This window comes from Palaemon carinicauda, chromosome 17 (assembly GCF_036898095.1).
Source record: "Palaemon carinicauda isolate YSFRI2023 chromosome 17, ASM3689809v2, whole genome shotgun sequence".
NCBI classification, from domain to species: domain Eukaryota; kingdom Metazoa; phylum Arthropoda; class Malacostraca; order Decapoda; family Palaemonidae; genus Palaemon; species Palaemon carinicauda.
Window position 1 is genome coordinate 106221310 of NC_090741.1, and position 13954 is coordinate 106235263.

Below are 13954 nucleotides of genomic sequence, written 5' to 3' on the forward strand. Positions count from 1 at the left end.
AGATCCTGACAAAACCAGAGTAGTCTGTCTTGGTGCTGAAGAAAGGTTGCCACCGAGTCTGCAAGGATCAGCCAATTGTTGAGGAATTGTAGGAGACGGATGCCGATCCTGAGAGTCCAAGATGACACTAGGGCAAACACCCTCATGAATTCCTGGGGTGCTGTGGAAAGACCGAAGCACAGCACCTTGAACTCATATTGCCCATAATCGTGTATGATCCGAAGATACTACCTTGAAGACGTTTGGACTGGAAGCTGGAAGCATGTGTCTTTGAGATCCAGTGAGCACATGAAGTCCTGAGGTCTTACCTCTTTTCTGACCGTGTCTGCCGTCTCAATTCTGAACGGAGTTTGAAGAACAAAGTTGTTCAGAGCCGAGACTCCATTTTCACAAGAAAAAGTAAACTGAAAAAGCCTAAAGAACCATCAAGGACCTAATGGAGAGCATCCTTCCTCAACATGGTCTAGACTTTGGCTTGGAGGGGCAGCCCCTTTGCGAGAATCCCTTCGCTTAAGAGCTTGATGGAACTGGATCCTGAGTCAGTGGAGGGAGAGATTGAGTAAATGGGATGATATACCCTAAATGAATCACGGAGACTGTCCAAGGTTTGGCCCCGTGCTGCAGCCGTCTCTGCCAGCGGCATTTCCGGCATCCCCACGCCGGTGTGAGGATTGCCCTCCCTAGCGAGAGCGACCTCTGGAGAAGGGAGCCCTGGTTAGACTTCCTCCACTGTTCAGCTGCCCTATCCACCCCTTCTACCTTGAACAAGGAAAAGTTTCCAGAGGAGAGTTCCCGAGCCTGGTAACCTTCGTCTAGGGGGCTTGCCTATGGAACCTCTCGATCACTGCATTCCGTCGCCTGAGAATAGCGTTCGCCCACAGGTTAACAACCTTGTGAGCGAGGAAAGCTATGGACCAGTCCTCGCTTCTAACAAGGAGGCCCACTGATCCCATCCATAGAAACAGCCACGAGGTAGCCTGCATGGCGTACTTCACAATCTTCTCCATGTTTAGGATCTCAGACGCCGAAAAGGAGGCTAAGAGCCCTGAAAGCCCCTCGAACGAGACTCCCCTTGAGAGACTCTACAGAGGCGTCCAAAGCTAAAGCCAGAGGGGGCTCGTCCGAGACCTCATAATACCTCCTCTACTGGACAAATGGTGGGGGGAAGAGTTTAGAAGATGAGCCGGCGTTCTGAGAATACGCCTTCTTTCTGGCTGCCGTCAATCCCTTCGACTATGGAAGAGCAGCACTGGCCTTAGGAGGTCTCTGGGTGCTAGACATGGTCTACGACTGACTCCTTGCCCTTATGAGGAATCTTCACTGGGTCAGCTAACCCATTGATGGCCCTCATGCAGGCAAGGACTTGCCACAAGGTACAGTATATACGGACTCTCTCTGTTCGACTTCTGAGTTGAACTTAGGGCTAGAAGATCTAGGGAGATATTCGTCTTACATATCAAAATCATCATCCCCCTCCGAGCTCTCACCCATAGGAACCCGGAGTAGGTCGAGGTTGTCAATAGAGGGAATATCACTTGCAGACATTTCTACTGCAGGTAAAGATCCACGAGCCCTCTCTTGTAGAAGAGCTGACCTTATCTTTACATTTTTCGGCATAGTCCTTGCGTCCTTAGACTCTCTGCGAGACAGCAGGAATTCCTACAGCTGAGAAGGTTTGGGGGTTCCTGCCATCCTGTAGAGGTCTGAACCTCTCTTGCAGAAGGCTCCTCATCTTCTTCCAGAGGTCTGGATACTGGCGTAAGTTGTGGCGGAACCACTTCAACAGAAGACGACCATAACCTCGGCACCACAGATAACTCCCACTGGGAATCAAAGCCTCGGCTTGTACAAGGGAGGACGAGATCAGCAAGAGGAGGAGTAGGATTCCTGAATTTCCTTTTTCTGCTTTGTTGTCAAGACTGGGGTGAGCATTTGTCAACTTGCAAACGAAAGTGAAGCCGTGCCCCTTCCTTGTTGACATAGGCTACTACAGTGGTGTTGTACCACATTAACATTACCAAGTGCCCCATCAAATGTTCTGAGAATGCTTGCAGAACTAGAAGTGTTGCTGGCATTTCCAGGACTTTGATGTGAAGATGCATTTTTTCCACTGACCACACACCTGGCGTGACCAGAGTCGTGACTCACACCACCTTTGACACAACTGTGAACAGTTGCATGTCTGACGGAGGAGAGTGTAGTGGGACTTCACTGGTGAAGCTTTCCACATCCAGCCACCTGGTAGGATAGGCTCATAACCTCTTGTTGCACTGAAACAGGATGATGTGTGGGATCTCTGGAGGCTGACCAGTGATCTTTCAAACCCCACAGAAGGAATCTCTGGTGGAGGAACCCACGCAGAACAAACTTCTTCACCGAGGAAAGGTGGCCGATAAGAACCTAATAGCACTAAGCTGCAATTACTGTCTTGGACAGAAACAGTTGTGCTACCTCTCTGAGCTTGCTGATCCAATCGCCTGACGGAAAGACTCGCTGCTGCCATGTTTAACAGCATGCCCAGATACTTCAACCTATTTGGGAAAGAGGTTGAGACGATCGACGCCTTCTTTTTTATTACAACCTCCAGATCAAGACTAAAGGCGCGAAGTAGACCTTGATCCTGTAGCAACTGACTCTTAGGGTTTACAGAAAGTCTCAAGAGGTATTCTTCAACCTCAACAGCCATGTGATTTGTGATTTATTCATCCTTGCAAACAGGATGTGCATAAGTTATTTGCTAACATGGAATTAAAATCAAATGTTGTTAGGTTAAGATGTAAAGCTGCAATTAATATACTTTCCTTCTTTACTTTTGTTACTTACTGATTTTGCTGAGCTGTTGCTAATACAGTAGCTATTAATGATCAATGTACATGAGTGTTAAGACCAAGATTAGGCAATTCTTCCACCTGCTACTCATGATTTTTGTTCATTCTACCATTCCTCTTGGTTGTCATTATCCATCTTTATGATTTCCCATCAAAACCAATAATATTGAATATAGAAGTCTTCAATAGTTTTCTGGAATACTCTATAGGCCTACAAGGATGGGTAAAAAGAAAGAAAAGAGATATGTAGGTAGCACCAGTTACCAATATAGGCCTACAGGATGGGTAAATAGAAAGACGAAGAAATCTGTTGGCAGCACTAATTAACAAATCTATTCCAAATAATGTCCACACACTGGATATGATTATCCATAATGATTTTTCTACACTTAGTATAAATTTGTAAAAATCAATGCTTTAAACAAAATTATAAACTATAATGAAAGGTTTGAAGAGCAACAGACACGGTTCACCTCAGACTCCTTCACATAACTTAAAGCCAGTGTATGGGGGAGAGGGCTAATGATAACACCATGCGATGGGCCACTGTCAACTCTACTAGGACTACTTAGGGCGTGTATTTGCCATTCTACAAACCAGTCAACATGAATGTTGTGGTACAATCATAGCTACACACAGAGCTTTTGCTACCTTAACTAGTCAAAATATCAGTGTTAAAGAGAAAACTGTGGCTTAGATATAGATTGAATAGCACTTAATGTGACTTAGAAGTGTACAGAAGGTCTTCAATTTACAAACATTCAGAGATAAACAAATCCAACTGAAATCATTAATCAGAGATTTTCTATACTGTAATAAGATAAAGAAATGCTGTAATAAAACATTATATCATTTAATACAGTAAGCAAAACAACATTTACAACAAACCTGAGACTTATTTCTTATGAAATATGACTATTTTTTTCACTTTTGTAGTTGGAAATCGTAGGCATGGGATTCAGGTTAGGCCTATCCTAGGCCAAAATGTAACAAAATTCAACTTACCAAACACCTTGAAACCTATTAAGTTTGTAAGTTGAGGAACTTCTGTATTATTTATATTTTAAACATACAACAGTAAATAGTGAGATAAGGAAGTTCCATTTTCTAGTTTCAGATAGATAGTATTCACTACAGTACCATCAACCTCTATAAGTAATTCGAAAAAATGGTTGGGTAGTTCGTACCGCAGTGGAAACACCTGTCAATGTCCTAGTAGACAAAGCTGTGGGGTTGCACAGGGGTGTTAACCCCCCAGGTAATGGCATGTCAACTTAAAAGTTACCTGAAGCAACGTATGTTAGGTGGTTGTATTTTATGTGAGGTATTAATTCTTATATCTAGTAAAATGGGATTAAACCAAGTTTTCTATGCCAAAGCCGACCTGACCTACATATAGTCCAAAATATTTTTACCATAACATGTAAACATATACAAAGATCATGGGGGGATATGTTTAATTCAGTCAAAAAATTATACATCAGAACTAGTAAATTCTGACAGATAGGGCTACAACCCAGATTATGATTTCCATATTTGGTGAATAAGTAATTTAATCAAACAAGATGTAGCCTAACCCAAAGATCACTTAGTTCTAAGGTGATTCACAAGAGAGACTGCACCTGCAGAGAGCCTGAACTACCAAAGTCCGGTTTAGGCCTGCCATTCCCATAAAAAATGACTATCAATTCTTTAACCATTTAACATAAAATGGATTCCAAGATTTAAAATTAGTAGTTAGATCTAAAACCTACCAGTAGCAATACCCCTACATTAAACTTTGACAACCTACTCAACTAAATAAGCCTAACTACGGTAGATTCTAAATACCTGATCATAATAAAAGGAGTAAAATATTTGATTAATATATGATACTGTAATTGCTAGGCAAACTGGAATTTGCTATAGGAAATGTTTGAGTGCTGGCTAGTTTGGCATTTTCCTCTGTAGGATTAACAGGGGCTTGGGCATAACAACTTGCGTATTGATCAAGTAAAATGTGATGCCTATTTCGTAGTTCTAGTTCATTGTTTACATCTCCAGCCCCCTTCTCTTTAGTTCCATCATGACCACTGTCTGGTCTGGGTGTATTGTAAGAAACATAGGGTAATTAAATGTTTTCTTATGGGAGAAATGAGATACTGTAAGTGTTTTGCAAATTATACAGTCACCCATATGTGAATGGTGCAGTCCCAGCGCTTGCACCATCTACAGATGACCTTTACCTACAAACTTAAGGTAAGGACTACTGTAAAAAAGCCTACTTATGATACTTTAATAGTGACCTATGGGAAAGCAACGCTTGCCAAAACAGAGGAGCAGTAAAATTGTTTAAAAATGGTGTTTATCATGGTCTGAAATACAATAATGTGAAAATAGTTTCACAATTTACAAAATATCATGATTTAGCATTACCTTGCCAAGAGTGAAGCTGTTTGGGAGCCAACTACAGCATTATTTAGTTGAAGGGTTAGTTAAAGATACGGCAGTCTAAGAGGGGGCGTAGCCCCAGGTAGGCAATTAGGTAAGGGTACAGTAGTCTAAGGGAGTAGGTAAGGATATGGCATTGTAAGGGTGGTTGCAGTGGCGTATGCTAAAAGTTGGAAGCATTCGGAGACATCTCAAAGGCTTTTCTTAAATGAAATGGATTCGTCTTTTTGCAAGATGTTTAATACTGATACATCTATGGTATTTCTAAAATGTTTATTTAAATGCATGAAGTAGGTCAAAATAATGTTTTCAGAGCTTAATCTGAAAACATCACCCCCGGTCACAGAGTCATGCAGTGTCAGAATTTGTTTGTCAGTGGCTTTCCTCTTGTCTTATGATCTGTTATTATAACTATCTATATGTTGCATATCAATACTGATATATGTTAGTAATTTCAGGCCAAATCTATTTGAAATGGGTAGCAGAACGAATGTAAACAAACTTATAGGCAGAGCCATTTAGAAAATCAACCAGCATTCGTTACTCCCCCCTTTTCACGCATCTATTATTAGCTAATTATTCCTTCCTAAAACACTACAACATACCTGTTCTTCACTCTTTAATTCAAAGGTCAATAGAAGCACAGTTTTGCCTTTTCGCCCAATATTTAAATGACACCAACTTTTAGTATGTACCAGTTGCAGTCCCGCTATGGAGGAATAAAGCTCTCAAGTTAGGTTAGGTGGTGTTCTTGTGTTTTGTTTCCTTTTTTTAAATGACAGTTATGGCACATTTACACCACTTACATGAACCATATTTTACTCCAACTGGTTATCCATTGTTTACTAGTATTTCTGACTATAATTATTACAGCAAATCACTGGTTGTTTTTTTTTTTTTTTTTTTTTGGCATTTCGTCACCCAATAATCCAGGTTTCCCACAGGGGTCACCCATAATTGTCTTTGTATAAGGGAGGTTCAAAAACTCATAGGCTGGCGGTTTGCCTGGATAATCACGGTCAGAGAGAGAGAGAGAGAGAGAGAGAGAGAGAGAGAGAGAGAGAGAGAGAGAGAGAGAGAGAGAGAGAGAGAGAGAGGAAGTAGGAAAATAAAGGTACAAGTATTTGACTAGAAATTGAAATTTATTTTTACTAAGTATATTAAATCTTTCTAACTGTCAGTAATTGGTAGTTCTCTTTACATTGATGAACTTCCTCTTAGACTTCTCTCAAATTGGCCTCCGAGGGACTTCCTTTATTTTGATGAACAAGAACGACCTTGATTAAGCAACTTTCCATCATCGTATATGTTCTATAAAACCTTACTATTATTATAATTACTTGCTAAGGTACAACCCTAGTTGGAAAAGCAGGATGCTATAAACACACGGACTCCAACAGGGAAAATAGCCAAGTGAGGAAAGGAAACAAGGAAAAGTAAGATATCTTGAGAACTGTAAACTTTAAACTAAATATTTCCTACAATCAGATCATATCTAACGTCTTGTCAACATACACCTTGCGATAGCCATAACCTTAGCGAGCACTCTTACACACATAAATACAAGTAAAGCCTGTGTTGGCCCAGTTTTTCACCATCATCAAATAAGCCTAATTTTCACCTTGACTTCCCGTCAACGTAAACCCTATTTTTCCCCTCCTGTCTACTTACAGTGGCTGTGTGCTTGGCTGGTGCGTTTACTACTACTGGTGCCGCCATTTTCGAGGTGTTACCACCCATACGATGGTAACCCAATTCTCAGGAAACTGTTTCCGTGGATTAATTCCCACAGGTTACGTTAATAATACCATACATTTAAGGAACACTGAGTCTATCACCCTTACGAGGTCCGTCAATCAACCGGGACAGACAGACGACACACATAAACAGCGGCGCATCTGTTTCTGCGCAGCCCGTCTGCGCACCTTCTTCTTCTGGTGGGATGAAAATTAATCTTTTCATTAATGTTTTACTTTTTATTGGATCTCGCTGCCTCTGCCTTAGGTGGATTTCTTAACTGAAAATGTCTATAAACTAATTATAAGTGTGATTATTTATTTACAGATACAGAAAGAAATAAAAAGTATATCTATATTCTTAGATTGACACATTTTCGGATATCTCAAATTTCATCAATGTTTATAAGGCTGTTTTTATAACAGTATTCTATCAATTTTCTTATATGGTTCACACATGTTTTCCCATTTTATTCAGTATATTTTTTTTAAATACTTTTGTCAATAAATAGCCTTCATTTCTAAAGAAGAGAACGTTGTTGCCATTTAACTCATAAGGATGCGTTTCTTCGTGATGTCACCAAACGTCCCAGCACCGCGCGGTAAGACACATTACAAAATTATAAGAAAACTAGAGTTTTCATTTTATAACAGACTATGAACACCTAACATTAGGGGGTTAATGTGCAATATCGTATGTTGATGCTATAAAACCCCCATAATCATGAAGGATAAGGAAAAGATTATTAATGAAATATTATTAGAGTATTGCAATGAAAATACCGATAGTGATTTTTAAAAGTGTAGAAACTAATATAATCTCATTGGTTATTTCCATATAATTTTGCAATTGCTTAATAGATAAAATTAAATTATCATTGCACCTTTACAGCATCCAACTAAGAAATCATCTAAACCTAGTGAGCTGTACGGGATCGCTATATTTAGATTAAATGAACGTGGGAAAACAGAAAATGGTGGTTGACATTATGCTCTCCTTGTCAGTAAGGAGTCATCAAAATTTCTATTCATCGCGTTTTATTGAAAATTTGGAATCTTTTGAATCAGTATTATGGGTATTATTGAGATAAACTAAAATCATCACACAATTATTCTAACCTAGTTCAGGAAGGACAGAATTTCCGTTTTAAATCCCCTAACCCCGCTAAAGAATGATCTGTTTCAGTTCATAAGTAGACTATGATCTTATCTAGTAAATTTAGATCTATGATAAATATATTCTTTCTTTGATAAAGATTTTTCTTTTAGCAGAACCAGTTTGTGTGAGATTTGATAACCCATTCGCCCGATCTGCATAAATATAACTCATAAGGTTCTCAAATCACTACTTTCTTGGTTGAAAATTTATTTATGAAAATAAAATAAAGGCATAAGGTGATGATGACTAAAGTGACAGAGTAAAGAAAACAATAATCTAGAGTGCTTTCTTTTCTTTACAGATCCCTTTTAATATGCAGAATCATAGACATGCTGTAATTATAATTCAAACATATGCGGAAGTGACACTGCTAAGGAAATTTCTTTCAAAATAGTTTCTTCGGTGGTTGAAAGTCAAAACAGCCACTTTTGCCACTTTCAAAACCTTATCAGTAATTAATTACTTCTTAAGGATATCACTGATGTTATGATTCCAGATAATTACAAATCAATCAGTCAATCTTAAGAATGTCACTGATAATGTGTTCATAAGTAATGAGAGATTTTAATGTTATCTGTAAATGTCATGTAGGCTACTATATTGCTGTATTCATTTGTTTACTTTATCTTTATTACTTTTGCCAACGCAAGAGCCCATTTTTAACAAAAGGTAAAGCCATCTAAAACCAAGCAAACTTTGTTATAACTTATTTTCTCCTATCTCTCTTTCCATTTTTGGCATCTGAACCTTTTACTTTTGTTCCATGTGGTAGTTTGCCTATTTATAGTAATAATGATAATATTTTTGAAAGAGACCTCTGTCAAACATTTCATTAAAACACATGGCAGGATCAGAGGAATTTATTTCTTATTTCACATTTATTACATCTATTTTTTTCGCTATCCGTGAGATAAAAGTCACAAAGCGGTTGAACTACGTTAATGTCATCACAAAGAGTATGGACACGGTAAAATATTTTCGCTTTTCTCTTTACTGTGACTAGAAAGGTAACTTTAGGCCATTGACGTTTTGTCCTTTTGCTAAAGTAAATGATCTCCATAACACACTATTGGTACAGTAACTATGTAATGTTGTTTGATGAAGTGGCCATGAGTTTTTCTCTGAAGTTCTATTTATGATTGCCATCATTGTTGTAACATCTTTAGACCAAAATCTCGAGACAAAATACTTTACTGTCTAGTTCACCTGTATTCTGGCACGTTCTACCTTATACTTGACCTGGCTGTTGAGTTTCAAGAATGAAAAAAGGAAGAGAGAGAGAGAGAAGTTCCTCTAATCTGTCAGCCATTATATCTTAGGCAAGGTGATTTTCTGCCCATATAGAATTAGGGTATGTACACAAGTTGAGCAACCACCGTAGGTTCTAGGGAGTAACTGGTCAAGATAGTAGGAAGTGAAGCACTCTACCGATGCTAAACCCCTGACTTCATTACCAGTGGAATAGAGAAATTCCTCCTGAATATACAAAACAAGTGTTATGCCCACTCTGGAATCTTTATATGTCGAAGTGGACAAGACTGTTTAAAACTATTTACTTGCATGGATAACTCAAATGAGAGTAAGATATTGGCGTTCTATGCTCCATCCCATTGGTCCATCACCGGATCTTTCTATTCATAAGTGTGGGAAGAGCTCTATACATTTTTTTCAGAGTTTTTTTTTTTTTTTTTAAACAGAGATGCAAAGACAACTCCATCGCCATGATTTTACCCCGGTGACTGAGCTGGTCTGTTATCACAATCCACCTGGAAAGAATCTACCTGGCTGATACCTCGACAGTTTGATCACTCATAAACTCGTACATTTGTCCTTGGAGAAGAGGACTATTATTATATGTCACTGCAGTTGCTTATCATCACTATCGAACAGATAGTCCTTCATTCTTGGAATGATTGCATGGCTACTAATAATGGTCTTATTCATGAAAAATTGCTACACAAATGTAGGAAACTTACTACTCACATGTATAAGGGAGCTGGGTTTTTTAGTAACGCACCCCTCTCTTTCTTCAAGGTGTTTGGGGGCAAAAACACTCACAGAGGCGTTGAGTTCAGTCAAACTACCACAAGTAGTATCCTGCTTCCCATTCACCAGTTAATGATGGTCTTCACCTTCTTGCTGGGGGACAGGATGAGATAAGACGATTGTTGGATGCTTGCCGAATACAGCTTTAGTCTCCATCAAAGTGAATGTTGCCTATGTAGCCCCGGAAGCATGAGTTTTTTTTCAAGGGAAGACAGGTGACTGAGAAATCTGACAAATCCAAACTGATTGTTTCTTCCGAAAACCTGGTCTGAAATGTTTCCTATCAGAATTGGATGATACTGGAATCTTAGGGAAAACTTGCTGCTACTATGTCTTTCAAGCAAGCCCATATACCTCTGCGGTTTAAGTTCAAGATCCGACTTATCTGAATTTATATGATACCAATATTAAGGGAAAATGTGAAGAGGTAATATAGGTCTCACAGTAACTGATCTTACGAGGATGCCAGGACCAAAGTGATAATTAGAATGGCACAGAAGGTGCATCCCTTAGAGACGGGCCCAATTTGACACAAAGGTTACTCAATGAATAAATACTGGAAGGGCTATTTCAAAGAATAACTTCAGTGAATGGTTTTATGGCTCTTATCGAACTCTATTCTTGGAAAAGTCAATTCACTAGCAATCCATGATTTTCAATGTATTATTTTCCAATGTCACCCTCGCCTCTTCTGACAGGGCTAAAGATAATTCTAAAGGGAAGGGTAGAAATATAATTGGTTTACAAGTAATGGTGGGGAGGTCACAGGCCTTGGAGGACAGCCTGTAATCCCTCTAAAGGACACATACTAAGGTCTCAGTACTCTGTAGCCGCCACATAACCCCACTGTCATTATAGACATCCCACTACTTATAGCAACTGGAAGTGAGGACAGCCTACCTGAGCGCACCCTTTCTTCTTTTCACCTTCTTTAAGGCTGGGATCTCAGAGGGAGGTCTAAAATATAAACAAAAACAAGCAATAGGTAAGCCACAGAAATTAGAAATGTTTGGAGACTTGATCAATGAGTTTTGTAACGACGTTCTTAACCACTTCGGTTCAGTGCACTTCAGGGTTGATGTTTTCGATCGGTATTATGAGATGTCCATCAAGTCTGGCACAACGGAAAAAAAGAGCTGGAAAAACTGGCCCAATCAGTCGCGTCATAAGTTCAAAGGATGTAAAGCTACCCTCAAACGTCAATACTTTCTTGAACCTCTCGCCTAACAAAACTGACCTGGCATCATTCCTTTCCAGAGGGTGGACACTAGCATCATCTTACATGTCAGAGATGCCACACTACAAGGATACAAGAGATGTGTCTTATAATACCGAGACACGGACGTCCTGATTTTGGACCAAGGTGTCTGCAATCCCCTATCTCCAGAAGTGTGGTTCAGTATAGAGTTGAAATCCAAAAATCCCTTCATATCCATCTATCAGATTGTACTTTCAGTTGATCGAATTCAGACAATTCTCGCATTCCATGCCTAAATAGGGTGTGATACAGTCAGTCAGTTTGCTGGCATAGGGAAGAAGACCGCATGGAATGGATTCATGGATGACTGCATGTCTCCAGAAGATGAGGTCCTAAAATATCTGTTCATGCAAGACGCCGAGAAGTTTGTGTGCAAATTGTACTTAAAGGGCACCACTATCACTGAGAATGATATAGTTCGACTGGAATTTTTCCTTCAAGTAAAGAGGTCACTTGATACCCTTCTGCTCACAAAGGATACACTCAAACTGGACATACTTCAAGCGAACTACCAATACATTGTCTGGAAAGAGTGGCTAAACCTGATTCAGACCCTCCCATATCCAATAACCTATGGGTGAATAGAAGACACAACTGGAAACATCATCCCAAAGGTGATGACGTTGAACCCTCTACCAGTTGCTTGTAAGGAACTTGTGAGCTGCTCGTGCAAACTGGTAGATGGAAATAAACGTGGGTGTTTCCGTGTGGGACGCAAGAAATGTATGAGTGCTCGTACTAATAGAGAGGCATGCACCAGATCTCAGAAAGACAATGAGTATAATTTCTAGACTGTGAAGGCTTGTTCCCAATATAAATATCTGAACCTATCAGACCATAGTTTCCTCTGTAGTTGAGGTGAATATGTATTTTGCACAAGAAGTAGTATTTGTGTTACAAAATTTTGTGAAATTGTGTTTAGATTGTAGAAAATATTGATGATATTGAAAGTTTAGGAACATTTTCCAATAGGCATATCTGCACTCATGATACAGATTTTAGATTCATGTATAGTTGAGGAGAATATATGTTTTACGCAGGAAGTGATGTTTGTGTTCCATTCTCTCTTTTTTTTGTGAAGTGGTATTCAAATTGTAGAAAATATTGAATGAAATTGAAGAGAATTGAAGAAAATAATATCTCAACATAGATAATACTTATTTCAAAATCGAAATTACTTTACAACGATTTTCCCAATTTTAATGGACTTAAAGGAAAAATAGTTATTTTTAACCCATCACTGATTCATCACAGAGCGTAATTATGCAAACCTTCCATCATCATATCTTTCAATATATTAGTGATTTTGCCTGTTTAATAGAAAGTAAAATAAATATTAGCAAATCTTGGTAATTTGACTTTTAACCTCCAATAGAACTCTGTAATAGATATTCTTTTAAAGAAATATTTAGTGTCAAAGTGTAGCAAACATCATTAATAATAAAATTATATATAATAAATTCATGTTAAATAAATAATACGACAAATAAAATAAAAGCTTGAGATAAATATGCCTCCGATTTTTCAATCTTCGGAAATTCTGGTTAGGCAAAAATGGGTTAAAATAGACCTTTAATGTGAAAATTTCAGCTGGCATCTACCGTATCCCATAGCACCACCCCATGGCCTAACTAGTCCCACTAAATACTTGTCTCTAACATAAAATGATGTTTAAATTAGGTATTTCACCTTTGTTTCCTTTACTGTATCAGCTAGAAATTGGACACGTCGACAGTCGAGTCCGACACAGTCGACACCACTACCGACCACCACCAAAATTTACTCGCCATTCGTGAGCATCGGCATGCGTACACAACAAAACTGGAAGGTTACGAAAGAAAATCACTCACCAACATGTCAATAATTATTAGTGCCTTGAACTAGTAATACACTCCCGCCACCTTTATTGTTCCTCGGTGGGTAGCAATACCACTAACTTGTGAAGTGATCTCTTAATAACGGTGTCACTTTGTCCCTTATATTTTGCTGGCTTTTGTATTTTGTATCTAATGCTCACATCTCTCCCCGTACTATCTCTGCCTGCTTCTGTATCTATAACCTGTCTCATTTTCCATTTCCCTCGCACGACATTTGTATCTTTTATTTATATCTTTTATTCCTCTTATGTGTGTGCCACTTTTGCCTTACAATAAGTGTGGGGAAACAATCTCTTTGCCACTTCGCTAGAAAGTATCAACAATATTTTGTAAAAAGTTTAATATTTTCTTGGTGTCACCTGAAGTAGACCATGAACCAGATTGTACTCTATTACTTGCCTTACCCAAAGGTAAATCGTTTGGACACAAATATATTTCTAATTCTACATCCATACCAGGTTTTAATCCAATAGGTCTTTCATTCATTAAGTTTACTTTTTTTTTTTTTTTTTTTTTTGTAAACAACTGAATGTTAAAATAGTAGCTCCTATTTGCATTGACAGAGACCTCTTTATAGACTTAATGCCTCACTTACACCATTTTGCCATGCAGCATCTGCA

General features: G+C 38.7%; 1 protein-coding gene across 1 annotated transcript in view; it reads right to left on the reverse strand.

The window, feature by feature from the left end:
* Positions 1-7182, reverse strand: part of Apt1 (Acyl-protein thioesterase 1) — a 128231-nt gene extending 121049 nt beyond the window's left edge. Inside the window, exon 1 of the mRNA XM_068391270.1 lies at positions 6930-7182. Coding sequence (XP_068247371.1) covers positions 6930-6998 — 69 coding nt within the window. The 5' untranslated portion in view covers positions 6999-7182. The remainder of the gene's footprint in view (positions 1-6929) is intronic.
* Positions 7183-13954: the final 6772 nt, after the last annotated feature.